The following is a 27041-nucleotide window of genomic DNA, read 5'->3' as shown; positions in this document are numbered from 1 at the left end:
TGAGATGCTGCTGGACTGCATCAGCTATTACACCAGTTAGCAATTTGAAAGTTGTTGATAAGCATTTAATTGGCCTGGAGATGCCTGGTGATCCCTTTTCTCTTTTAGTATCAGGTAGATTTTACTAGATGTTAATAAATCTTGCATCAGGCTGTTAAACTGCTTGGCAATGAATGGGTGCCAACCAGTCAGATATTCCAATCTAAAACATGCAATGTATGGTGCTGACCAATTCTTGATGTTTCTTGACTTTCCCCCATCATTTCTGCTGTTATTATATGTTCTTTTAGCTTATTATTTTTAATCTTATCCACCTATTTTAACCAAGCTGGATTCTAGAGCACATTGGTTAGAATGCAATATTACAGGCTAATTCTACTGACTGCCAGGAGTTCGATCCTCACCTGCTGAAGGTTGACTCAGACTTCCAACTTTCCAAGGTCAGTAAAATGAGGATCCAGATTGTTAGGGACAATATGCTGACTCTGTAAAATGCTTAGAGAGGATTGTAAAATGCTATGAAGCGATATATAAGTCTAAGTGCTATTGCTGTTCTTGTTATAATTCTGTGGTTGTTCCATAGCTGAGCTCAGAACATATCTGACAAAATTCTTGATGGATCGGTAGAAATGTTTCTGATTCAACTGAAATTGAAGATTCTGCCTATAGCGTGCAATTTGAGCTTTGTGTCTCAAATGAACTTCTTGGCTATAGCTGTTATTTGCTACTTTATTACATTCAGGGCTTCCTTGATCTTCCTTGTTTCTGGATATTTCTTGACCAGATACTCTTTGTATTCTTGGTTTTCTTTGGAATTATGGTTGGTCACACAGTCAGATAGCTAGACTTGGATTTTTATCCACATCTCAAATCCTTCCCAAGGACCTAGGAGAGGCATATGTTATTATTTGATGTTTATTATACACAACAATGTGAAATCACAGCTTCCAGTTCTTACTGCCCAACTCCAGAGACTGTAATAGATACTGTTCTAGTTCTTAATCATATTTAGACAGAACATTTTTTCTGTTTGACTTCGCCATTTGAGCCTAGAGTGAACAAACAGGACCATTTGAAAGAAATTGCTTAATACTATCTAGACCAGGGATCTGCAAACTTGGCTCTTTTAAGAGTTGTGGACTTCAACTCCCAGAGTCCCTCAGCCAGTTTTGCTTAAAAGAGCCAAGTTTGCAGACCCCTGATCTAGACTATTTCTAAGAAAGCTCCTTTTCATGACATGTTAAAAATGCAGAAACATTATACTGGAATGCCAACAAATACTGCAAATGAAACGTGTTTCTAATTTAACAAAATATCAGAAATTAAGTATGTGAAAAGGGTGAGAATCTGTTTCTCTGTCAGCAGGAATAGCTCTCTAAAACAGTAGGGGTGTTGTGACCCAGGTTCCTGGACCCGGACTCCTGGACTCGGATGATTCAGAAAGTGAGGGAGAAGACCTGGCAAGGCCTGCTTCTCTTGGGCCCTCTCCCTCTCTGGCACCCACCCAAAGGGAGGAGGAGGGGCCGGCAAGGCCTGATTCTCCCGAGCCTTCTTCTGATTTGGCAATGTCCCAAGAACAGTTTTGGAGTGATGCAAGCTGCGCAGACGTGACCAGCGCACGCAGCAAAGGAAACGTTGGGACAAAGCCAAAGAATGATGGTCATGCAGTGACATCTGCAGAGACTATAAATAGGAGGCGGGACTTCCTGGTTTTTTGTCTTGGACAAAGCAGTGAATTTGCGCGGGCAAACTGTATCAGTGGAGGGAAGAATATATTCGTGAGTAATTCTGGCCTTATCTATAATTTCCTCGTTATCTCCAGAGACTTGGCAGGCCCGTGGGTAGACGTAGCCAGGACATTTATCTATGTAAATAAATTAGAAGAGAAGGCCTTTGACTGACTCTTTGTTGGGAGTATTGGGGGAGGGAAACAGAACAAGGGGACTTAATTAAGTTTGATGAGAAAAGCCAGGAAAAAAAAGTTTGAGGTTAGAAATGGGAGGTTTCAGCAAGAAAAGAAGAAAATTCTAGAAAGAACATCTCAGTGCAAAGGTTGCTGGTGTTGTGGTCCACCAGCAGCCTGAGGAGCTGGCAATTGAGTCGGACAGCGATGAGGCTGAGGAAGAGCGTGGGCCAGTCCTGGAGGCTGGGGAAGGCCCAGATGAGAGCTCTTTGTCGAAGGCTGAGGTGGGGCCTGGGCCATTGGGGAGTGAGGTGCAGACTCCAGAGCCTCCAGAGGCTGACAGTAGTGAGGCAGAGGAACAGGAGGAGCCTGTTCCTAATGCACGCATGAGAAGAGCTGCCAGAAGGCAAAAGCAGCTCAAGCAAAGAGGATGACTCGGGAGTAGGGCCAAGAGGTGATTGGCCCCTCCCATAAGGCTTAAAAGACCAGCAACGGCGTTTGGGCTTTGCCGGAAAACAACGTTGATAGGTTCGTCTTCTTGCATTTATTTTGTATCGGTGTCTTCTAAACTTTTGCCAAGAAAGGCCTTTGGCAGTTTGCCTAATTGAACAAAGGTTGGTGATAGGACTGAGGAATTTGTGTTGGGAGGAATTTGCTTTAATTTAGTTGAACTACACTGAGAATGAAGTAATTCTCAGCTGTTCGAATAAAGTTTGTTTTTACACTGACTGAGTTTCCTACAACCTCCTGGGTCACAACAGCTGGATAGTAGTTTGGGTTTGTGGGTGGGTCTCAAAGTTGTGAGAGTTGGCTTCGACCTCCTTTACAAGGTCATCTTCCTTGGATCAGTGTCCTTAAGATGGAGCCATGGCAGTGGATACAGGCATAAATATGTGCAGTGGAGGTTAGGATAAAAACACATTTGCATTAAAGTAGTTTTTTCAAAAATAAGTCAGACCTCATCTTCACCACATTAAAAAATAATTTTTACATATTAAATTGGAAGTTTGGTTCATATCACTCAGTACTGTCCATGTCAAAGCCCATACTTGACTTTCAGTGGCATGCTAGGCAGTATATTTTTAAAAGCAATTGGAGGAAGGAGGCAGAACAAGAATTGAAATGTGATATAATTTATTTATGTTGAAAACTAACGTTTAAATGCAGTTTAAATTAAGTATAGTTAATTAGTCTTCAGTCATGTATCTAATGATGAATGACTCAAATTCTTGAGAATTGCAGCCATGGCTTTTGGTGCTATGTATAGACCTGTGGCTCAGTGGGAATCCCTACTGCCACATAACAGGGTAAGCTCCCATTACTTGTCCCAGCTTCTGTCAACCTAGCAGTTTGAAAGCACGTAAAAATGCAAGTAGAAAAATAGAGGCCACCTTTGGTGGGAAGGTAACAGCGTTCCGTGCGCCTTTGGCGTTGAGTCATGCTGGCCACATGACCACGGAGACGTCTTAGGACAGCGCTGGCTCTTCGGCTTTGAAACGGAGATGAGCACCGCCCCCTAGAGTCAGGAACGATTAGCACATATGTGCGAAGGGAACCTTTATCTTTTTATAGACCTGTGGTATGAGGCTGAGAATCATTTGTTTGCCTTACTGGTAGTGGCTCTCTGAGATTTTAGATCTTTCCTAACCATATCTAAGAACAGCAGAGAATACCTGGAGATTTATGCATGCAAAGCACATGTTCTGCCACTAAGCTCTGTTCCTTGCTATTTACATAGTGAAGCTGTTGGGAACATAGTTCTCTCTAGATAGACACCATTATCTTAATTTGGGTTCTTCATTCCTTTGAATTGTTTCTATGCTTAGAGTAAGAGATTTTGGTGTTTTAATGAGACAAATAGATTTCTTATTTATTGATTAATTGATTGATTTGTTTAATCATATTATCTGCTCTTGTTCTGAAAGTCTTTGAATGATGTACAACAGCAATAGCAATAGCACTAAGCAATAGCGCCACTCCATGGTGCTTTAAAGCACTCTCCTCAGTGGTTTACTGTGTCAGCATGTTGCCCCCAACAATCTGGGTCCTCATTTTACCAACCTCACAAGGATGGAAGGCTTGAGCTGGTCAGGATCGAACTCCTGGCAGTAGGCAAAGTTAGCCTGCAATACTGCATTCTAACCATTGCACAAATAAAAAACTACCAACCAGCAAGGAATCCATATCACAATTAAAGTATCACCAGAAAGCAAAAACAAATGCAGGATAGGCTCCCTGGAATAGAACTGCTTTAAGTTATTTCTGAAGTATAAATAAAGTGGGTTTGCATATATAGGTAGTCCTCAACTTACAATTATAGTTGAGCCCAAAATTTTCATTGCCAAGTGAGACAGTTGTTTAGTGAATTTTGCCCCATTTTAGAACATTTCTTGCCACAATTGTTAAGTGAATCACTGCAATTTTTAAATTAGCAGCACGGTTGTTAAGTGGCTTCCCTGTTTGACTTTGCTTGTCAAAAGGTCATAAAAGGTGATTATATGACTCTGAGACATGGCAGCTATTATAAATATCAGCCAGTTGCCAAGCATCCAAGTTTTGATCACATGACCATGGGGATGCTGCAATGTGTGAAAGCAAGAGATCAAGTCTTGATTGATCTACTTAATTTAAGCATTCATTGGAGACTTTAATGTCATCATGATTGTGCTAATTGTATCCAGGTTAGAGTGTTAGATTACTGCTCAGGGCTGTTGATGGAATCAACGAAAGTTATAGTACGTGCTGAGATGAAACAGAAGTTATATATTAAATGAATCAAATAATTGGGCAATGAATGTGATTGTTAATACCTGCACATCCCTAGGACAAAATAGAGATCCAGTCAAAAAATAGAGAAATACTGTTGGATAAAGTTCAGATAAATGAAAAGTACTTTCCACAGATGTGGTTTTATTTTCTAATTATCTTATCAGCATTATTAAACTTGTTTCTCAGAACACAAGTCATTATTGTTGATGATAATGTAGCTTCCAATTTTACTTTCAAGAGTTGCATAAATAGTCTTCAATTTATGAATGGTCAGTTAGAGACCGTTCAAAGTTATGGCAGACCTCCCTAGGGCTACTTACAACTCAGATTCAGAGTCATGACAGACGGCTCTATAATGGTCACATGGTTTCACTTTGGATGCTTGGCAACCAGCTCACATTTATGGCCATTTGCAACATCTCACAGTCACATGACTGCAGTTTATGATGGATTTTTTCTTGTTGCTGAAAACGGGAGCTTACTTCCAGTTTCCAACAAAACACAAAACAATCCATTGAGGACAATGGATTTGTTTAACCACCACTGCAAAAAAGGTTGTAAAATTGGGCACACTCACATGGTTATCTGCTTAACGACTGGCATGACATATCAAGTGGTGTTTCCAGTGTTTTGGAATTGCACCCAAGTCACCTATTACTATTGGTGCTACCTTTGCTTTATTTTGCTACATTTGTTCTATTTCTGTTTGCAGCTGTTTGTATTATGTTATCTTCTCCAGTTCTTTCTCGTCTCTTCTGCTGCCTCCAGTTACTGCCACATCCACTCTCCAGATTTTTTTTTGTCTCTCTTGTTGGCAATTCTTAAGTCTATTATGTAGCAGGTGCCCATCCCAGAGCACTTTAGCTTCTTCGTTTTCTATTATTTTCTCTATTTTATGGTCCCATAAAATAGTCTTTCTTGCTGCTATGATGATGATGATGATATTTTTGAAAAATACTAGCCATGATTGCCATTTATCTCACTACAACCTAGAAGTTTGCTTATATGTAAAGAATATCAGTTCTGTACATACCAATTTTGTCTTCTAAATATAGAGATTTACAAGTGATCTGGTTCTAGACCTGTTTCTTGTTAAACAGAGTTGGTTGTTGCTTCAAATATAAATACAAGAATGTGATGAACAAATGCATATACTTAACAAGAACTTAAAACGTAAGAAAATATCTTCAATATTGCTGGCTGGGTGAACAAGGATAATAATGATTATTGCTGGGAGGCGGAAAGGATTGATACCAAAGTTCTGAGAAATATGCAGCTGCCTATCTTAACCGTAATTTATGCACTTCTGCACGTTCGCCCATGCTTTTCTTGAAATTCCACTGGGAATCCAAAATTAAAGAGTAGGCAATAGTCTCAGAAATGCAGGAAAAGAGAATGAAGGAGAAGAAAAACCAAATTATCTTATCTCGTTATTGTTATGTATTAACAGTTGTGCCTTTAAATATTTGAGCGGGAAATCAGCACGTTGCTGATTGGACGAAGCCTCCAGCAGAACTGTATAAAAGGAGAGGTTTTTCCCCCAGCCTGTTGCTGGGTTCACCCTATATTAAAGAGCTGTTGTCACTACCCTGGTCTCCAGCCTCGTTACTTCCCGAACTTAACATTGGCGACGAAGGTGGGATCTCGAGGCTAAGGAGAACCAGAACCGAGCTGAAGCACGCTAGTCCCGAACCCAGCAAACTCAGGGCAGAAACGCGGAAATGGCAAACACGCCACCCGCACCGTACAACCCGGGCAAGGAGAAATGGGGAACATATATGACCCGTTTCGAAAGCTTTCTAGAAGCCAACGAACTACAGGATCCCTGATAACCGCAAAGGGCTTACTTCTTAAGCCATTGCGGGCGGAGGTCATCGAGATTGCGGAAGCCCTGGCAGAGCCAACGCCGATACAATCGGTATCGTGGCCGACTCTGCAGACTTTGCTGAAGAACCATTTCGCACCGGCGCCGTCCAAATACGTGCAGCGGTTTGAATTGGAGAAGCGTAGACAGATGGAGGCGAGTCCATCGGTGACTACATGGCGCTTTAAGAAGCGTCCAAGGACTGCGGATACCGAGACTTGGGCAGTGCTACTCGAGCAACTCATCCGAGGTCAAGGACATCCGCCTCGGCGGCGACTGCTAGCCAGGAGCAACCTGACACTAGCCACCGCTCTGGGCGAGGCCAGAGCACACGAAATGTCTACTAAAGCAGCAGAGACTCTGCAAAAGCCTCTTCAATCCAAGGCGAGCGCAAAGCCAACGCCAGTACACCAGGAGGAGATTCAGTCCGAATCCGAAGGTGAGGCGAGGATGAGGAAGGGTCTGCCGGACCGAGAAACGCGACACTGAGGACCGTGGCGAGTGCGGAAGCTGCGGAGGGCAGCATCAGCGCCAACGCTGCAGGTTTAAAGACGCAACATGCCGGCGGTGTGGGAAGAAAGGACACTTAGCTCAGGTTTGCAGAGCGGCCCAACCTTCCCGCCGAAAATTCAAATCGGCCAATCAAAACGCGGAACCGGAAAGGCGGCCCGCGATTGGTTCTAACAAGAAAGGCGCGAAGTCTAACCAAACGACTGTCATTATAGGCCGCGCCTCAACTAAAGTGGAAAAGAAGATTTTCACAAAGCCCAAGATCGAGGGAGTACGGTGCAGGCTTGAAGTGGACACGGGATCAGCGATCACCATCATGTCTTGGGACACTTTGGCGAAGTCGCTGCCGTCCGTCGCGAAGCGCCACCTGCAAGCACAACGACTACGAGTCCACGACTACCAGGGGAATCGCATCCCTGTTCGAGGGACCACCTCCGTCCGAGTCGAGTACGGCCCTCACAAGAAGACCCTGCCCATCACGATCGTCGAAGGAACTCTGCCCAGTCTGTTGGGACTAGACTGGTTCCGTGCCCTGGGCATGGGAGTGACTGGCATCTACAGAAGTGACTACAATTTGAAAGACATTCTCTTTAACGAGTTCGAAGATGTCTTCAAGGACTGCCTGGGCAAGTACAAGGGGACCCCTATTTCCTTCAACCTAGACCCCCAGGTAGCCCCATTAGGCTTAAGGCGAGGAGAGTCCTTTGCCCTAAAACCAAAAATTGATAAGGAGCTGGACAAGCTCATAAATCAGGGATTTTGGTGCCAGTCGATCACGCAAAGTGGGAGACGCCAATCGTCACCCCATCAAATCGGACGGGTCAATTAGAATTTGCGCTGACTACAAGGCGACGCTTAACAAAGCCTTACAGAAAAGCGCTTACCGGTTCCGTGGTGCAACACTTATTGCACTCTTTGGGGCAAGGGCAAGTCTTTGCAAAGTTAGACTTGGCCCAAGCCTACCAACAACTGCCAGTGAGCGCCCGCTGGCGAAGCCCAAGCGATTGTGACGCACAGGGGGCATTCAAGTGCACCGATTGCAATTTGGGGTTAGTGTGGCACCAGGGCTGTTCAAAACCTGATGGAACGACTACTGCAAGGGCTCCCAGGGTAGTTCCCTACTTGATGATGTCCTAATTTCAGGGAAAACATGGAGGAATTGGGGAGGCGGTTAAGAAAGGTCTTGAGCATTTTCCGGACAGCGGTTAAAAGTCAAGACAAATAAATGCCAGATAGGGGTCGAATCGGTCGATTTCTTGGGCTACGGATAGACAAGAAAGGAATTCACCCTACTGAGAGCAAGGTTAAGGCAATTAGGAAGGCTCCAGCGCCCAAAAACAAAGCAGAGCTGCAGGCATTCCTGGGATTGGTTAATTTTACGCGGTCTTTTAAAGAACAAAGCAACCGTTGGAACCGCTGCATAGGCTCTTAGGAAAAATACTGTTTGGTCTTGGGAAAGTCAGAAAATAGGGCTTTTGAAGCAGTAAAGAACCTGCTCTCAAGTGATAGCCTGCTCATCCAATATCACGACTCATTACCCTAGTGCTGGTTTGCGATGCCTCCCTTATGGGGTGGGGCTGTACTCAGCCATAGACTTCCAAACGGCACAGAAGCCCCTATAGCGTTCTACTCTAGAACGATGTCCTCCCCAGAGAGGAACTACAGCCAATTAGACAAAGAAGCATTAGCCATTGTATCAGGGGTCAAAAAATTCCATGAGTATGTCTTTGGGCGGAATTTTGAAATCGTGACTGACCACAGACCGTTACTTGGATTACTGGCTGGCGACCGGCCAACGCCTGTGGCACTTTCGCCACGTTTGACTCGATGGACTATATTTTTAGCCGCTTACTCATACAAGCTGCAGCATCGACCGGGAAAAGAAGTGGGGCATGCAGACGCATTGAGCCGATGCCCACTGCCAGGGGCGACCGAAGACCCCACTCCGGGGACACCCATCCTCCTTATTGACTCGTTGGACTCTGGCCCAGTCACATCAAAGGAAGTGGCTCGGGCATCATACCGGGACATTGTGTTAAGGACTGTACTCGGTTGGGTACAGAGAGGGTGGCCGCTGCGCCGGGCGAGCAGTTCAGAGAATTTGTTAAGAAACGTGATGAGCTCTCGGCTCAAGGGGGGTGCCTGTTATGGGGTGATCGTGTAATAATTCCTGTTAAATTAAGGGGCAAGGTATTGGACCTCCTCCACGAGGGTCACCCAGGCATCGTAAGGATGAAGGGGTTAGCTAGAAGCTATGTATGGTGGCCACTCATGGACGCAGAGATTGCTGAGAGGGTAGGGAAATGCCAAGCTTGCCAAGAGTCCAGACCGCTACCCCAACAGCCCCAGTCAGAGAATGGGAAAAGCCCCAAGGGCCTTGGTCAAGAATCCACATTGACTTTGCTGGCCCTTTCACGGCCAAACGTTCCTAGTGGTGGTGGGCGCATTTTCCAAATGGTTAGAGATCATACTTATGAAGTCCACCACAGCGAAGCAGTAATCGCAACCCTCGCCACCTATTCGCAACTCACGGGTTGCGGACACTCTGGTGTCCGACAATGAGCCCCAATTCACGGCAGCCCAGTTTGAAGAGTACCTGGCAGAGGAAGGCATCCGACATGCCCTCTCTGCACCTTTCCACCCTCGTCGAATGGCCTTGCAGGCGTTCCGTCCGGGCGCTAAGGAGGCATTGTCCAGGCTCAAGCCAGGTGACTGGCAAACAAAATAGACTTTTTCCTAGCCGTCCAGCACAGAACCCCAAGCACAGCCACTGGAAAAGCCCAGCCGAATTGCTAATGGGACGGAAACTCCGGTGCCCACTTGACCGTTTGAACCCCATTACACACCGAGGGTTACAAGGGGAGCTAGAAAAACAAGGAAATGAGCATAGGCGACGGGTGTGGGCCGAAACTATGGGGACGGCCCGAGTTGGGTCGCCGGACAAGTAACAAAAGTAACAGGGCCAAAATCGTCGTGGTAGAGCTACCAGACAACCGAGTGTGGCGGCGCCACATAGATCAGTTAAGGAAACGAATAACTGACCAAACCAAACCAACAGAGACAGGTAATGACCAATACCACTTTGAATCCACAGCTGACAATGACCCCGGGGAGGGGCAAGACTTAGCTGGGGGCCCAGAGTTCCAGCGACGCCATCAGGTCCCGAGGAAGCAGCAGGAAAATTCCAAAATTAATCCAAGGCGGATGGCCAAGAAAAGAGTCGGCCAATAATCCAGAGCCCGATGGCCCAGAGAAAGAGCTGGGAGGAGAAAACAGCCCCTCCGACCAGCTCAAAACACCACCCAGAACTGAACCGCGCAGGTCAGAAAGAACTAGGAGACGCCCAGGTTATTTGCGTGACTACGTCGAAAAATAACATGTAAATAAATATGTAAATAAGACCAAGTGTTTTCTGGGAGGGGAGGAGTGTTATGTATTAACAGTTGTGCCTTTAAATATTTGAGCGGGAAATCAGCACGTTGCTGATTGGACGAAGCCTCCAGCAGAACTGTATAAAAGGAGAGGTTTTTCCCCCAGCCTGTTGCTGGGTTCACCCTATATTAAAGAGCTGTTGTCACTACCCTGGTCTCCAGCCTCGTTACTTCCCGAACTTAACAGTTATATTGAAAGAAGTCTGCATCGCTGTTTTAGAACCCCCTTATAATAAAATAAAAGACAGGGAAAAAGCCTCTCTAGGTATTTAAAGAAGGATAGAGGTGCTGCTGAGGGTAGCCTCAGCTAGATGTCAATGCTGAGCAAAGATCTGTTCAGCCACTCGTGGAAAGTGTTGTGTAGCCTTCTCCATCTGTTTCATTCTTCTTCAGTATACTTTCTGATATGACACAAGTCTCCATCAACCATGGAGATAGATGTTTGCTTCCTAAAAAAAATGATGTTGCTTAGAGACATAATTAATTGAGCCCAAGATGCCATTATTTTAAGGATTAATGATAGCCCTGATACCTGACAATTTGACTGGTTAAAATGTGCTAGATAACTTCCACATTAGAAGAAATGAAGCTCATGGAAAGCTGGAAGTATTTTTATCCAGCCATGGCTCTTTCCATGGTTTCCATTGGATGCTATGATTTGTTTTTGGGTTGTAGTCCTGCATCTGGGGTCAGCTCATTCATAAAAATATTGGCTACAAGGTGATGCAATGACTCAGCTCTGAATAATCTACTGGGGTCAAGTCAAAACAAAGTTACATGATATCTTAAAAGTCTTTTCTTATTTTTATGCATGTACAAGATTTTTGCTTTTTTTCAAGGTAACGTATTTAGTTGATCATTCTTCAAATTTATTTGCATGGATTATAATGTATTTATATTGATAAAAAAATAGTTACTAGTCCAAGATAAGCCTGTAAGCTTCATCACTGAGTGATGATTGGACCCCCAGCTTCCCTAATCCAAATCTAGCAATATTATAGCCTGGTTAGTACATGATACATTTGAATACATTAAGCCGGTCATACAAAGCAACCCATAGTCCCCAATCCTCCAAGCACAGATGTGTTTCTAGATGGTTATTGAAACTTTATAGCACTTGAATGTCCTTACAGACTCATAATTTGGGCCTAGGAGAAGTATCGCTTGACCAACAGAATGCGTACACTTCTCTAAGATGTTTTGGACTGCAGAGACTCAAACCTCATTGTTTTGGGTACTTCTGAAAAACAGCAACTTTCTCTTAGTTCACTTTCATAAATAAATAAATAAATAAATAAATAAATAAATAAACTTTATTTATTAAATAAATAAACTTAATAAATAAATAAATAAATAACTTTAATTGCAATAATACAAGGGCAACCAATAGATTTAAACTTAATGTAAACCACTTTAATCTAGATTGCAGAAAATATGACTTCTGCAACAGAATCATCAGTGCTTGGAATACTTTACCTGACTCTGTGGTCTCTTCCCATAATCCTAAAAGCTTTAACCAAAAACTTTCTACTATTGACCTCACCCCATTCCTAAGAGGACCATAAGGGGCGTGCATAAGCGCACAAACGTGCCTACCGTTCCTGTCCTATTGTTTTTCTTTTCTTCTTCCTATATATGTTTATATGTGTATATACTATATAATCTTTTTGTATGATGTTGTGACAAAATAAATAAAATTAAATTAAAATAAATATCTAAATTACTTTTAGCTAGGGAAAGACAAGAATTGTCTAAATGAAGAAAGTCCAGTTATTGCACAGGCCATGCACTAGCAATCTTCTTGCATGCAATCTGAAAATGTGTGTCCCCATTTGTCTTACAAGGTTCCTATCAGCCTCAGTTTGAACCAAGAGATAGAAATACATATCCCAAACTTCAATGCATTTTCCTCATTCCACTTTTATGTATTCAGATTGTTGTCGTTCTTTCCACCGGATTATGGTACTGCAGAGCTACAGTCTTTATTAAGAGGTCTTCATCCTTAGCTCATCCCTTTCTGGTGTCAAACACCAGAAAGCCTTATGCTTTCAGAGTTATTTTAACTATTTTTCCTATAAACACTTGAGGCTGATTTAGTGGCACTGCTTGGTTTGTAAGATCACAGTTTAAAAGGTCTTGTGACACTTCACATATTTGATGGGAAGTGATGGCTGTAAAAGCAAATATATAAATTATGCTTTGAACCTTTTTACTTAAGAATTGAAGACAAATAGCTTGTGGAGGAATCTTGTTAAAAATCTTGTGGTTAACAACTAGACCAGGATGCTGCATCTTGCAAACTGGTAATGTGGCAGATTTATAAAGCAATGTTCCTATGTCTATAATCACACTCAGAAAATGTGAGAAATATAAAAATAGAATTAGCACCATCCGTGCCAAAGAAAAACTGTGGCTTGTAATTCATTTCCATTTTAGTCATCTGTGATGCTGTTATCAACGCATATACACTACTTGTATGACTATTATGATGCTTACTTTTAAGCATTTTCCTAATTGTTGTAAATTCATATTGCATATTAATCCAAGATAAATATGGCCAATGAAATATGGAGGAGTCATTATAAATCAAGATGATCATTAAGTTTAAATGAAAGATTTTAGGATATGAATCTGTATGAGAATCTGTAGGGTATGAGAAAGACCATAAACTAAAATTCATACAATATTTACCACCCCCATATTAGAAATAAGACAGGGGAATAGATAGAAAATGTTTTCTATAAATGTCTTTGTAGTGGACAGTTGAGCCCGTAGAGTGGAGGACTAAGGGTTTCAATTATTCTCTCCCCAAATACTCTTCACACCCAGCTTCCACTTCCTGCTGCGGCCAACTCATTGTGAGACAAAAATTACACTAATATAAAAAATAACAATAGTGGAATAGAATCAGTAAAGAAAGAATGGAGAAAATAAATGTGAATGACAAAAATAAAAATATTTTTTTAATAATTTTAAATAAATAAATTGATTTATTGAATCGTCTCACAACAAGTTTCCAGTGGCAAGTTGGCCATGTCACGTTGTCCCATGGTGAATTGACTGTGGTGAGTTGGCCGTGGTGAGTTGACCATGGTGAGTTGTCCCATTCTACCACCATCTCACTTGGCATCCAACCGCTGGTCCTAGTGTGTATGAGAGATGGGGTTCTCATTACCCGTGCTGGCATATTTATAATTAGGAGTTACAAACACAAAAAATGCAAAAGTGAGATAACAATATGTAACATAAAGGCATGTAACTATAGAGAATTCAGCTTTTCTGCCTGTTTAAGGTAGCTTAAGTTCCAAAGTAATAAACCAAACCAAATTAATTTTTAAAAACTGAATGTAAACATTTTAAAAAAATCTTAAATAGTAAAAAAGCTTTCAATATCAGAAGAGATAATTTAAATAAGTGACCATGTGAAACAGCAACTGAAAAGGAATTTAAGAATAAGAATTTCAAAAGAAAATACAAAGTTATGGGCAAATCAAAAGATGATGCTACTCTGATCTATAAAGAGATGAGATAGAGCATTCCAAATTAATTTTTGCAATCGCAAGGAGATTGTAAAAAAAAAACCACTTCTTGCACTTACTTGAGCTATGATTCAAGGTCACTATAAACCCTGATTTTTCTAGCTTGTACCAAAATAAAAGACTTAACACCATACAGAAAACAATTAACCTATTGCTGATTTCCTGCCTAGATAGATTCACCTGTTTCTATAGAAGTTGAATCGTTGTGAAGTGGAGAGCCTCAGCTTCCTTTTATCTAGACTTCTAAACTGGGAAGATGGAGAACTCCCATTTATGCTCAGCCTCAGAGTACAATCTTCTCAAGTCTCTTCTTTATTTTAACCTTTTTTGTCTGAGACTATGTTCACAAAAGTTATTTTGTTTATTATACAGTAAATCCCTTATTGTTTTACAATGCTGTCACATACTGAATCCTAGAAAGATAGGGCAGGATTTTTAGCTTTAACAAAGAAGTTATTTACAGTAAATGTGTGTTTATGAATCTATGGCCAAATACTACAAAATCCTTTTTCTTATATTTGCCATCCACATTCCTATAAATGAGACATGGAAATAGACAGAAATATTTTCTAAACCTGTCTTCTTCTTCTTTTTTGTTTGTTTCTGACTGTATAGCCATAAGTTAAATTCACTCATCATCTGAACCTACTGCTTACATGCAAAAAAGAATTAAAAATTCAGTTTATAACCAGGAAGGCCAAATAATTGTGTCAGACAAAAAAAAATCATGTTTTTCCATAAATGTGACAGTAAACAACACTTCATGGATGGCCAAGCTTTTCTAGCCATATGTACATCATGTACATTTACATCATATAAGAAGATCAAACTTTAAAAATTTAGAAATTTATAACCTTGTCTGCTATTGTAAGGCTAACCAAGCCGAGTGTAGTTACATAAACTATTACATTGCACAAAACCCAATGTCAGGGTTCCAAGTAACACCCCCAACAGAAGTAAAACTCCAAGGCAGGCATTCTCCTCAAAGTTCCATTTTGTTAGAGATGTCATATTGGCACATCTGGGAAAACCCGAATCTGAAAGGCCCCGGGTTTTCCCCACCCAAATCAAAATCAAAGTTTCTTCCCCTGCACCCACATGTCCATCACATGGTCCAATCATGTCCCTTTCCCAACTGGAGTTGCTTCCCAGTCACGCCTCTCCAGGTGCAGGCTGAATGTCCTTGACTCCCAGAGAAAAGAATGTTGTTATGGCTGTACATCTCACCCTGTCTCCATCCACCCCCCCTCCTGTTTCCCACAGCATGCCCATCCACCAAGTGTGACAGCCCTGAAGATCCAAAGTAAAAGATGGCCTCCAGGACTGACACCCAATTTCAGTACTTGGTGCTTCATGCCTAGATTTTTATAGCACCATCAGAACTTCAAAAAGAGGTTTCTAAGCTGCATGTATCTCCATGGATCAGGATTACTCCCTCCTGCATTAGACTAAGAGAAAATGAGGTGCCAGAAATGGCCCTGGACAAGTTACTCCTGTAAAGAGTACTGTAGTCTTCAGTGGAACAGTTTCTTGTCTATTTACCAAAAGAAATTAAGAAGGATTGAAATCTGCCATTTTCCCCTTAGAAGTAGTTGAGGCTTTACTGTTTCTTTATATTTATTTCTTTATATTCCCCTGGGATGCATAAACCTACAAGGCAGAATACTTTAATTAGGCTTACTCCATAAACTTATTTGATAAATACCAATAGTTGGTATTGAACCTTTCTTGAACATTTTCAATGTGAAGACAGAAAATAGTTGCACAAGAGAAAGGTCCATTGTTTCACAATTACAGCAAAAAATGACTGCAAATTGTCAGAGCATATTCATATTTTAAAATAAAATGGTGGGGGAAAAATGTCTGTAAAGGCAGAAGTGGGACTAGGAAAGAGGGAGAATGGGGCAATCCTTTCCATCTTCCTGTGAGATGCAATATATTTAATAAACGAATCACAAAACTTCTCCATTTAAACTGAAAAGAGGGTGATGGCAGACCTGGAAGATAATATCAACATGCCCCAATAATTCATTTCCTGAGAGTTTGGGAGAGGATTGTTACAATCTTCCACTGTAGTAATTTGAGGATGTTATACTAATTTGAATGTGAGTTCTGGGAAACAATTATGTATATATAACTTCAGTTCTCCTGTTCCTCATGCCTACAAGCTGAGAGGATTCATCCTGAGTACCACTATTCATGACTCTGAGAATGCCCATCTATGACTAATTCTGTAGTTAATGCTAATGCTAATTAAGACAGTTATGCAGCTCTCTTGGTTTCCATTTCTTTCACTATATAGTAATTATTATTTTCTTCTTTTTTCTCTCTGCTCTCTCCCCCCTCAAATCCACAATATCTGTGATGTCTCCTCATCATGCAAAGCAGCAACGGCCCGTGAAGCAGTCGCTCAGCAAGTCGCTCTGTAGAGAGTCACACTGGAAGTGCCTGGTGCTCTCCTTCTTAATGTATGGCTGCATGGGAGCGATGACTTGGTGCCACGTTACAAAGGTGACCCGGTTGACATTTGATAGTGCTTATAAGGGAAAGTCCATGATGTACCATGATAGCCCTTGCTCTAATGGCTATATCTATATTCCTTTGGCCTTCTTGGTGATGCTTTATGTGGTCTACCTGGTGGAGTGTTGGCACTGCTACACTCGCAATGAGCTCCAGTACAAGGTGGACGTGGACAGCGTACATGAACGTGTCCAAAGGATGCAGCAGGCCACACCATGCATCTGGTGGAAGGCCATCAGCTATCATTATGTCAGAAGGACACGTCAGGTCACCCGCTATCGCAATGGAGATGCTTATACTACCACCCAGGTCTACCATGAGAGAGTCAACACCCACGTGGCAGAAGCAGAATTTGATTACTCTAACTGTGGGGCGAAGGACATTTCAAAGGACCTAATTGACTTGGAGAGTTTCCCAGCTACTCGGCTTCGCTTCACCAAGTGCTTCAGCTTTGCCAATGTAGAATCCGAGAACTCCTACCTGACTCAGAGGGCCCGTTTCTTCACAGAGAACGAGGGACTAGATGACTATATGGAGGCAAGGGAAGGCATGCACCTTAAGAATGTGGACTTCAAAGAGTACATGGTGGCTTTCTCAGACCCAGACAATTTACCTTGGTATATTTCTCACTATGTTTTCTGGGTAGCTGCTCTCTTGACTTTGTCCTGGCCCTTGAGAGTCTTGAATGAATATCGCACTTCTTATGTCCACTACCATGTAGAAAAACTCTTTGGATTTGACTACGTGGCAGTAACACCAGCTGAAGAGCGTCCTTTCTGCCGACGGATGCCTCGAGTCAACACAGTGGATAGCACAGAACTAGAGTGGCATATCCGCTCCAACCAGCAATTGGTGCCTAGCTACTCAGAGGCTGTCCTGATGGATTTGGTAGGCCTGTCTGGTTGCACAACTTACTCCTCCTGCCATTATGGCAGTTATAGGCAAAACTGTGAACAATGCCATAGGACTATAAGTAGCTCTTCCATCTTCTCCCGTAGTGCTCTCAGCATCTGCAACGGCAGCCCCAGAATCCCCTTTAGTAGCAGTCGCTTCTCTTTGGGCCGCCTGTATGGCTCCAGGCGCAGCTGCCTTTGGCAAAGTCGGAGCGAGAGCTTAAATGAGCAAAGCTGTCCAACTGAGCAGACTCGCCTGTCCAGCCAAGTCACCATGGAGGAGGAAGAGCCTCCTCCTTACCAAGATGCTCTCTATTTCCCCGTCCTTATTGTACATCGAAATGAGGGCTGTCTCAACCATGATCACCGCCACCTCCATCGGAATGGATCCTGTGTGGAGACCTCACTCTAAAGGTGTGAAAACCACTTAAGGGAAGTGCCCTGACTCACAGATATGATGGGTTAGGCAGGAGACGGTTTAGCAGAGAAAATACTGGTATCAACCTATCTTTGTGAGTCTGAAAGTATTCCTCCCTCACATATTCCCTTGAACAACTCCACAACTTTTGACTCCATGTAATAAATTTGATATGGAGCAATCAACACCATCATCAGATCCATGGCACAGAATTGCAGACTGACAACCACAAGCAAAAAACAACAACAACAACAACAACAAATAAAGGGTGGGTGGGGAGGAGATACTAGGGCTTTTTCTTTCCTGTTCCACCTTCAACTGCCCAGGTCAACTTGACAGTATCTCGCTGGATCAATCCCTGACTCACTTTTTTAGAGTTGTATTTCATCAGAAGAATCCATGACAATGTAGCTTTTCCTCTCAAGCAAGACAATTAACTGCACTGATTCTCCAGGCAAAGGAAAGCTACAAGCCAGTCCTCCCTTTTTTGTAGACCATGCCTCGACTGTTACATTGTCCTCAGCTCTGGGGACCATGAGTTCTTAAGAATTTCTGATGTTTCACATGTCAGAATCAGCAACTTGTGGGTAAAGTTTAAAATGTTCACAGTACTTACTCTTTTCTGGTAATAGAAAGAAAAGAAAATTACCAAGGAAAACCAGGACTTTGATATAATGCAGTGTTGAATTCAAATCTAAGAGAAGCCCCAATATTTAAAGTAAGGCACTGAAACTACCATGTATATTTTAAGCATGTCAAGAAGTTGTGGAGATGACTGGGAGTCCTAAAAGATCCTAAATGAGAGGAAATTAGTTTGTCATGAAGTTTCTCAGGTAAGAAATTTGATGATGAGGAAGGATCTAAGAGATTCAGCTGCAGTTTTTTTTTAATGATAAACTCATTAGTGTGACACTGATGGATATTTGTGTAAATTTTACTGCAAATCAAATCAATTTTCTGCTTCCTGATGTTCTTTGGAATATGAAGGGAGGTAATCCATACATAAGTGATATTCCAACAGTTGGACCCAGCAGGTTTCTGCTCCTTTGTGAAGAGCACACAGTTATTGGCCTATTATAGGACCCCCTCACTTCATCCATTCCCAAGTATATACCTTGATGGAGTGCCAAACATATATACCCCCAGACTATTGGATATATGTGTTTGACTTGTGCCATGTTTGGATAGAGCATCATATGTAGAATTTCTCCTTCCATCCAGTCTGATGATTTTTCAGAGCTAGGAGTTTGTGGTATGAACGTCTTTTCTGACATGCCTATAGAAAATGTGGCAGGCCTGAAGGCCCAGTGTAAAAGATGCCTTCCAGGCCTGACACCTGTTTTGGTTTTTGATCTTGAAAACTGCAACTCCTCACATTGTAATTTGGACATCACAAAATGTGACACCTAAGATTTGATTAGTGCAGTTTTCCTCAACTTTGAGGTTCTCCATATATGGGGACCCCAAAAATGAGAGTTCTCAATAATGGCTATGATACCTAGGAAACTTGGGAAGTCAAAACCCACACTATCACCATCTTTCTTTGATTTTATTGTGTGTGATTTATTCTTTGGGGGGGAAAAACTTAAGGCCTGTGGTCTTAGTCATAAGTGGTCTATATTTTACTAAATCCAATAATAAACACATTTCTCTGCAAAAGCTCACTTTCTCAGAACAGATCAGCGTTTCCTATTGGTGACATTCAGCTACAAATCCCAGAACTTCCAATGGCCATCTCGGCTGGCATCCTGGTTTAGGATTCTAAACCACTGCTGCTGTGGCTTAGAATACTAGTCTAAAATCCAAACATTGGTTAGTATACTTTCTCTAAGAATCAAAGCTTCAGGAACCTTAATTCATAGTACAGTAATGTTTTTCCCAGGACTAATTAAAATGTGGGAAAATAATAATTATTCACAGCTATTTTCCAATTTGGATATTAAGTAACAAGGTTGAGAGTAAGAGGAAAAAGAAAGCTGGACAGTATAACGATGCTATGCTAATTTTTTTCAGGGATGTTATCTATCTTATACTAAGTTTGAAGGTTTTATTATGAGAGCCAATAGTAAATATCACAGTTTGTACGAGTATTAGATTTTGGGTCTTAAATAACAGAACTCAGCTTTACATCTAGCCCAGTCTATAGCACGTTGCTAGTATTTCAAATTATTTCTGTCTGAAATGATTTCTCCTTTGGGAACAGATTTGATGGCCTGATTTGCTCCTATAGTGACAGTTCATTTTCTTCATTTCTAAACTGGGTTCTTTCAGCTGCATCATAATCTCATTATTTCTCCTTCATTGATTAAATTGAAGAACAATTAACTCAGCTCCTCCTTTGACTTCTCTATTTGATGGAACCATCTTGTCTTAATTTTCTAGTAAAGTTTTCCCTTCTCCCTTCCCAAAACTTTGTACTTCTATCACTATTTGACAACTGCTATGCTATACTCTTAGAAGATTATTGTAGACAAAACAGCATATACATTAGAGCACACTTTGACATTTTTTTTTGTATAAAGTACTTTGGAACTTACACAAGTCTGAGTGCAGCACTTTATGCTATTCATTAAAGCATCCCAACTTTTTTCAACTTCTGCATGGTCCCCCCCACAATGTTGCAGCTGCTTTAAGGAATCTACTCAATAAAAGTTAATGCAACTCTTAAAGCATCATCACCCTTTTTTCCTAGTTCATGTGGAAGCCTGAAAAAAAAAAAAGACTAATGAACAGCATAGACACCTTGTACCTATGTTTGAAACACTTCTTCCAAAAGGTGACAGCAGACATATCATCACTGTTGGAGGATTTGCACTGTTTTTTTCACTATTTATACATAACTTGCAATAATTCAATTTATTTTCCCTGTCAAATGTAAAAACTTTGATATTTGATATATTATTATAAGATCCATAAGTCTTGTTACATCATACAATTGATCTAACATTTTCTGCAAATTATCTGGGTTCTCAGGAAGCCACAAGGCATCTTCTGCATATAAATTATATATAAAGTCACATCTTCAACAAACACACCTGCTATTAGAACTAGTTTTCTATATACTTTTATTTATGAATATACCTAATGACCAAACCGACTTCACACATTCTTATCATATTCCTAATTCCTAATATTGAACTATTGAACTTGCCAGGTATAGATAGTCCTCAACATATAACAATTTGCTTAGTGACCATTCAAAGTTACCATGGCACTGAAAAAAGTGATTTAGGACCATTTTCATACTTATGGCTGTTGCAGCATCCCCATGGTCATGTGTTCAAATTGGATATATGTGTTTGTGTCATGTTTGGATAGAGCATCATATGTAGAATTTCTCCTTCCATCCAGTCTGATGATTTTTCAGATGTCAGATGCCTGGCAACTGACTCATAATTATGATGGTTGTGGTGTCTCAGGGTCATGTGATCACCTTTTGTGACCTTCTGACAAGCAAAGACAATGGGGAAGCCAGATTCACTTAATAACCGTGTTACTAACTTAACAACTGCAGTGATTCACTTAACAACTGTGGCAAGAAAAGTTGTAAAACGTGGGCAAAACTCACTTAACAAATGTCTCACTTGGCAGCTCCACTGTGGTCACAAGTTGAGGACTATCTGTATTCCATTCCTCCCTATGCATGTTTTGTTTCCATTATAGCTGCTGTTATTGTATTCATCAACCAATATATTCAGTGTCATAGTGATGTAACATTTCTCAGTGACTTGCTGAAGAGTAAAAATGTTTGTGCATCTGTTGCCCAGCATTTATTAATTTTAGGATACAGTCACCTCTTGTATCATTTTGGTTATTTTATAAAATATCTTCTGGGGTACATTTAATCACCAATATTTTATAGTTTTTACATTCACTCTTGTTACTTTTCCTTTTGTAAAGGGAAACAATAATGGCATTCTTACAACAATCTTTGAGAGTTGCACAGCCCCTAGGTAAGCAAACCATGCCCATATTTCACTTACATCTTTATGTTTTTCAGCATTCTGCTACCATTATCATTCCTTAGCTTCAATTTGTTCTAAGTCATTTACACGTGTAGCTTTCATTTCATTTTTATTTCTGATATATCATGATGATTCCAAATGATCCAAATGCTCTGAAATATTCCTTCCAGCATTCCCTACCCCCCCCAACTTAAGTTTCATTCAATGTCATTTTACCACTTTTGCTTTTAGTTCTGATACTCTCCTGAAAGCTGCTTGTTTTGCCTTTTAACACATTTTCAAAACAATCTTATGTCCATCAAAGTTGTTCCGCATTTTCTCTTAATTGTTCTTTCTTTTTCCTAGCATTTTTCCTTAAGTGCAGGTCATTTTTTTAGATCAGCTGTGTGTTGATTCATTGGTTGTGACAGGAATTGACTTGCGGACTCTTGGTTTGTAACCTGGTGCTTTAAGCACCAACTGGCTTTTGACTAAAATATATACATTGTACTATATATTTTTTCTCATTCCCATTCTTTTAGATGTTTTTTTTCCAGCCATAGCCTCTCTCTTTTCAGTTGATCATTTTATCAAGCATCTTTTTTCACATTTCCCATTAGTATAATTCCACACATCTCTGTAGCGCTCTGTAATTAAGCTGCCAAGACATTTTTGATTGCAAAAGGATAAAAATGTGAAATAATTTTCATTGTTCCAGTTTTCACATCCTGTTTCCTTATGTCACCTAGCAGAATAATTACCCCCTTGGGTTGTATTTATTCAGAACATTACATAATTTCCTTAGAACCTTCCTCTATTTTTCCCATATTCCCTGGAATGTAACATGCCATTTTCTTTTGACTTCATTGGTTCTTTTTATTATTTACAACTCTTATATTCCAAGCTACAATATTTCATAAGCTGTAGTTACCAGATGGGCTCATATATATTGATTTCTTTCTTGTCTCATTAATATGGTGATTTATCACTTTCACCTAATGCTTTTTAATAACAGATATGATAAAACCAGGTGAAAAGACTTAGTTATACTTAGATAACATGCAATAGTCTATGCTCATGATAAGGATAGTTTGGGTGCTTTTGATCAGTATGTTAAAAGTGCCACTGAAGCTGTTGATTTCTTTAATTTTTAAATTTAATTATTTAAATTAAAGAATACCATCTGTTTCAAAAAGAAATTAAGACAGATTTATTATTAAATGAGAAAAAAGTGAAATCACATAATTTAACAACCCTAAACAAGATAGTCTTAATTCATAAACATTTAAAACATTGTAAAGATCAACAAGTAGGTACTCTCTGTTTGTGTTAGTGATCAAATGCCCATCTAAATGAAATGCTTTTCCTGGAACTCTGGAAAGGTTCCATTGAGCCCCATCTCACCATGGGAGATAGGATCAGGACAAAGCAATAGAAAGCTTTGTATTATAGTTCCTGCCTTTTTACCACCAACCTGATCAATTGGGAAAAGAAGATACTAAAGGTATCCAGGAGCTGAACCATGAAGTGCTTGGACAATTTAAGACAAGATGTAAGACTTAATTAAGATTTAATAAAGATTTTGAACTGGATTCCAAAGCTATATCAACAACCGATACAGCAAACTCAGTTCTAATATTACGTTGCTAAATGGCTGGGACAGAGTTATCATCAAAAGTAATACCAAGCAGAGTGTGTTACAGTATTCTAATCACATAATAATGAGGGTGTGAGTTACCCATTGCCTCCTTATCAGAAAGGACCAAGATTGGTGCAGAGCCAAAGCTTGGCAAAGGCTGCTCTGGTCGCAGCCTTTACTTGATGCTGAAATAGAATCTCTGAGTCCAGGACAGCCTCAGATTGCAGACATGCCCTTCATGAGGAGTTTGTCCCTCTAAGGGCCAACACTGAGATGAGAGGCTCTCCAAGCATACTCCCAATCCTGTGCAAGATAGGATTTCTAATTTACAGATCATCTGGCAACCCAGCACATTTTGCCCAATCTCTCATCTGTTCTGTGGAAGCTCTGAGTGTCCCCGGAGGGATGAGAGCTAACATTTCATATGTCAACATTCAGTTTTAAACAGAAAAGTAAAAAGTTGATTTTTATAATACTGTGAGCTTAGAGATGATCAACACTGCTTTTTATAAATCCAGACGGGTCCAATCAGTGGCTTGGTTCATATATTATGATGAACTACAATATGGTATTTGGGTTTAGCTGGATATTGTGTGATTCCAGCCAATTGTGATTTGTTAAGCAAGCCTTGGTTTGATGTATATTGATGCAACTGATAAATGATTAGTCAGATGAAGGAAAAAGAACATAACTCTAGAAACTACCTTAATGAACCAAATATAGTGATTTTGAAGAAAGATTTTGATAAGAAGATGCAGTTGCAGACCTGTTCATTAATTACTGACTTGGGACACAGATACATTTTTAGAATTCTTTGAATTCAGCGATAAAGCAAAGCTGGTTGAGGAACTCTGGGATTGAAGTCCACAAGTCTTAAAGGGACCAAGGTTGGAGACCCCTGGTTTATAATGTCTTGGTTGAAGTAAATATTAATATTTTCTGGAATAATTTAATGACAGCTATTCCTTAAAAACACCTCAGTTATGTGTTTGAAGGATTTTGTGCAGATATTTTTTTTTAAAAATATAAATGTTCTGTTCTCATACATAATGTCCTTTTAATACTGAAGACTGGTGCTATAGCCAGCCATTCCTAGATTTGGGATGGGTTTCTAATTCTTTATCCCTTTTGTTCCACCCATACTATCATTATGTTTAATGAGATAATTTGTATATCTAAATAGACAAAATTAAAAATTAAAACATAAATTATTTCTGCTAATTATAAATTAGCATTATATTTGAACACTATTTAGGACTGATTTGTGTTTAAAAACTTGAGCAGAAGAAATCAGAAAGAGCCACAACTCAATCTATGAATCAAGATTAAAATACAATCATGGGCATCACCACGAAAACTGAGTTTGATATTTCACAAATTCTGATCTGATACGGGAGCCTTTATGCAAGTATCAAGCAATACTGTACTTTTCAGACATGATGTACAAAATGTATTTTTATGAACAAAGCAAATTTCATAATGCATTTTATAATATAAGTAACAAGGTAAGTATATCTGTAAAGTTGTCTAAATATTTAATGTTTCTATTTTCCCCATACATTTAATTTTGTTTGAAAAACAAATCATGTTTTTCCTTTAAATTTGCTTTTACATCCCTTTTTGAGCCTTATAAATAGGTGATTTTAACAAGTCAGCTTATTGATCTATATAGTGCAGTTCTCTCTGCAAGACATTTTCTTGGACTGCAAATTAGAGATCCTTCCCAGCAATATTATTGAACAGTTCAACATACAGTTATAAATGGCATTTGAGAAAAGAAACCATGTGGCTGATCAAATTGTCAGGATCATTTGCTCTAGTTCAGGGGTGTCAAACTCGATTTCATTGAAGGCTGCATCGGGATTGAGTTTGACCTCAGGGGGCTGGGCATGGCCGGGGTGGTCATGGCCGGGTGGCCAGCGTGACATCACTCATGTTGCAGTGCCTGTGGTGGCCCAAGCACTCTGCCAGCAAAAACAGACTCCCAGGCTCTGTTTTTGGCTGTGCTGGCCTCCTGCAGCCCTCTGAGGAGGGCTGCTACACACCTGCACAGAAGACTGTAGCCCCTCTCCGGGCTCCATTTTCACTGGCAGAAGCACCACGGGCCGGTCCTTCGCTGTTTCCAAGGCAGCCCTGCGGGCCAGGTATAATCACCCTGCGGGCCGGATATGGCTTGCTGGCCTTGAGTTTGACACCCTTGATCTAGTTCATACTAACTCATGAACATCCAGGTACAAATTTAGGTCTCTGCAAATCATTTGAGGTGCTTCTCCTTTTCTGGTAGAGGCGTTTTCTGCCTAGAGGGTCCAATCTGAGACTGCAGCTGCTTTGCAGCTTTGAGGAACAGATTCAGTGAATTATAGGTGAAGAATCTCATTTGCACAGTTCACTTAGGAGATGGATTTGCATCAATTACGCCATTCCCAATCACCCTTCTTTCCCAACACATTGATTTTCACTGGGAAGGCCTGGCATTTTAGTCTGAAAAAATATTTTCAGGGTTGAAGGAGAGCTTCCACTGCATGGAGCATAAATTACCTAGGTGAGAATATCTATATTGTGTGGGTTTGTGGTGCTGTTGTGTTTCCCTTTCAGGTTACACTCTTCCTAATACTGGATTTGAGTAGATATGTCTTTATATGCTCACCTGTTGGCTCAGGTGGCATCACTAGCAACAATAATGAAATGGCAGTTCCTAGTGAGAAAGGTGTACCTTACCCATCACAAGTTAATCATGTACAGGTAGTCCTTGACTTACAACCATTCGTTTAGTGACTTTTCAAACTTACAATAGCTTTGAAAAAAGTGACATGACTGTTTTTCACACATACGATTGTTGCAGCATCCCCATGCTGACGTGTTCAAAATTCAGAAGTTTGGCAATTGGTTCATATTTATGATGGTTGCAGGTCCCAGGTCTACCTTTTGTGATCTTCGGACAAGCCAACTTCATGGGGGAGCCAGATTCACATGTATTGCTAACAACTGCAATGATTCACTTAACAATTGTGGGAAGAAAGCTTGTAAAATAAGACAAAATTCACTTAACAACTGTCTTGCTTAGCAACAGAAATCTTAAGTTCAATTATGGTCATAAGTCGAGAACTACCTGTATTAATCATTCCTGCAACACCTGATCAGTGAAGCTGAAAGATTTGTCATTGATTTAAACAATAGATTCATTGCACATGAAAGCAGATTATTTTTACCGTTGCTATCCTGTTTCAGCCTAAAGAGGTGGTTCTTAGATTCTAGAAAATGTAGACAGAGTTTTCAGTTTAAGCATTTGTGGCTTGGCAAAAGATGTTTTTGCTCTAAAACTGAATAATATTAATTTACAATCTATGTTGTGTATCTGGTAGTCAACAGAGCATAAAAGGGAATTTTGAAGTCACTTACAGTTGGAAAAGATGCAAAATAAATTGCTTAACACTAACAGAATAGCAGAGTTGGAAGGGAGGAAACCCTATACCATTTCAGATAAATGGTTGCCCAGTGTCTTCTTAAAAACTTCCAGCGTTCGAGTGTCCACAACTTCTGGAGGCAAGTTGTTCCATTGATTAATTGTTCTGCCAGGAAATTTCACCTTTATTCTAGGTTGCTTCTTTCCT

The 27041-nt window shown here is 40.5% G+C and overlaps 1 protein-coding gene across 1 annotated transcript in view; it reads left to right on the top strand.

Moving 5' to 3' along the window:
- Positions 1 to 17898, top strand: part of TMEM151B (transmembrane protein 151B) — a 30021-nt gene extending 12123 nt beyond the window's left edge. The window contains exon 2 of the mRNA XM_058188907.1: positions 16405 to 17898. Within this exon, the coding sequence (XP_058044890.1) occupies positions 16405 to 17841 (1437 nt within the window). The 3' untranslated portion in view covers positions 17842 to 17898. The remainder of the gene's footprint in view (positions 1 to 16404) is intronic.
- The last annotated feature ends 9143 nt before the right edge of the window (positions 17899 to 27041 follow it).

This window comes from Ahaetulla prasina, chromosome 1, assembly GCF_028640845.1.
Source record: "Ahaetulla prasina isolate Xishuangbanna chromosome 1, ASM2864084v1, whole genome shotgun sequence".
Lineage (NCBI taxonomy): Eukaryota > Metazoa > Chordata > Lepidosauria > Squamata > Colubridae > Ahaetulla > Ahaetulla prasina.
This window is presented reverse-complemented; position numbering and strand designations above follow the sequence as displayed.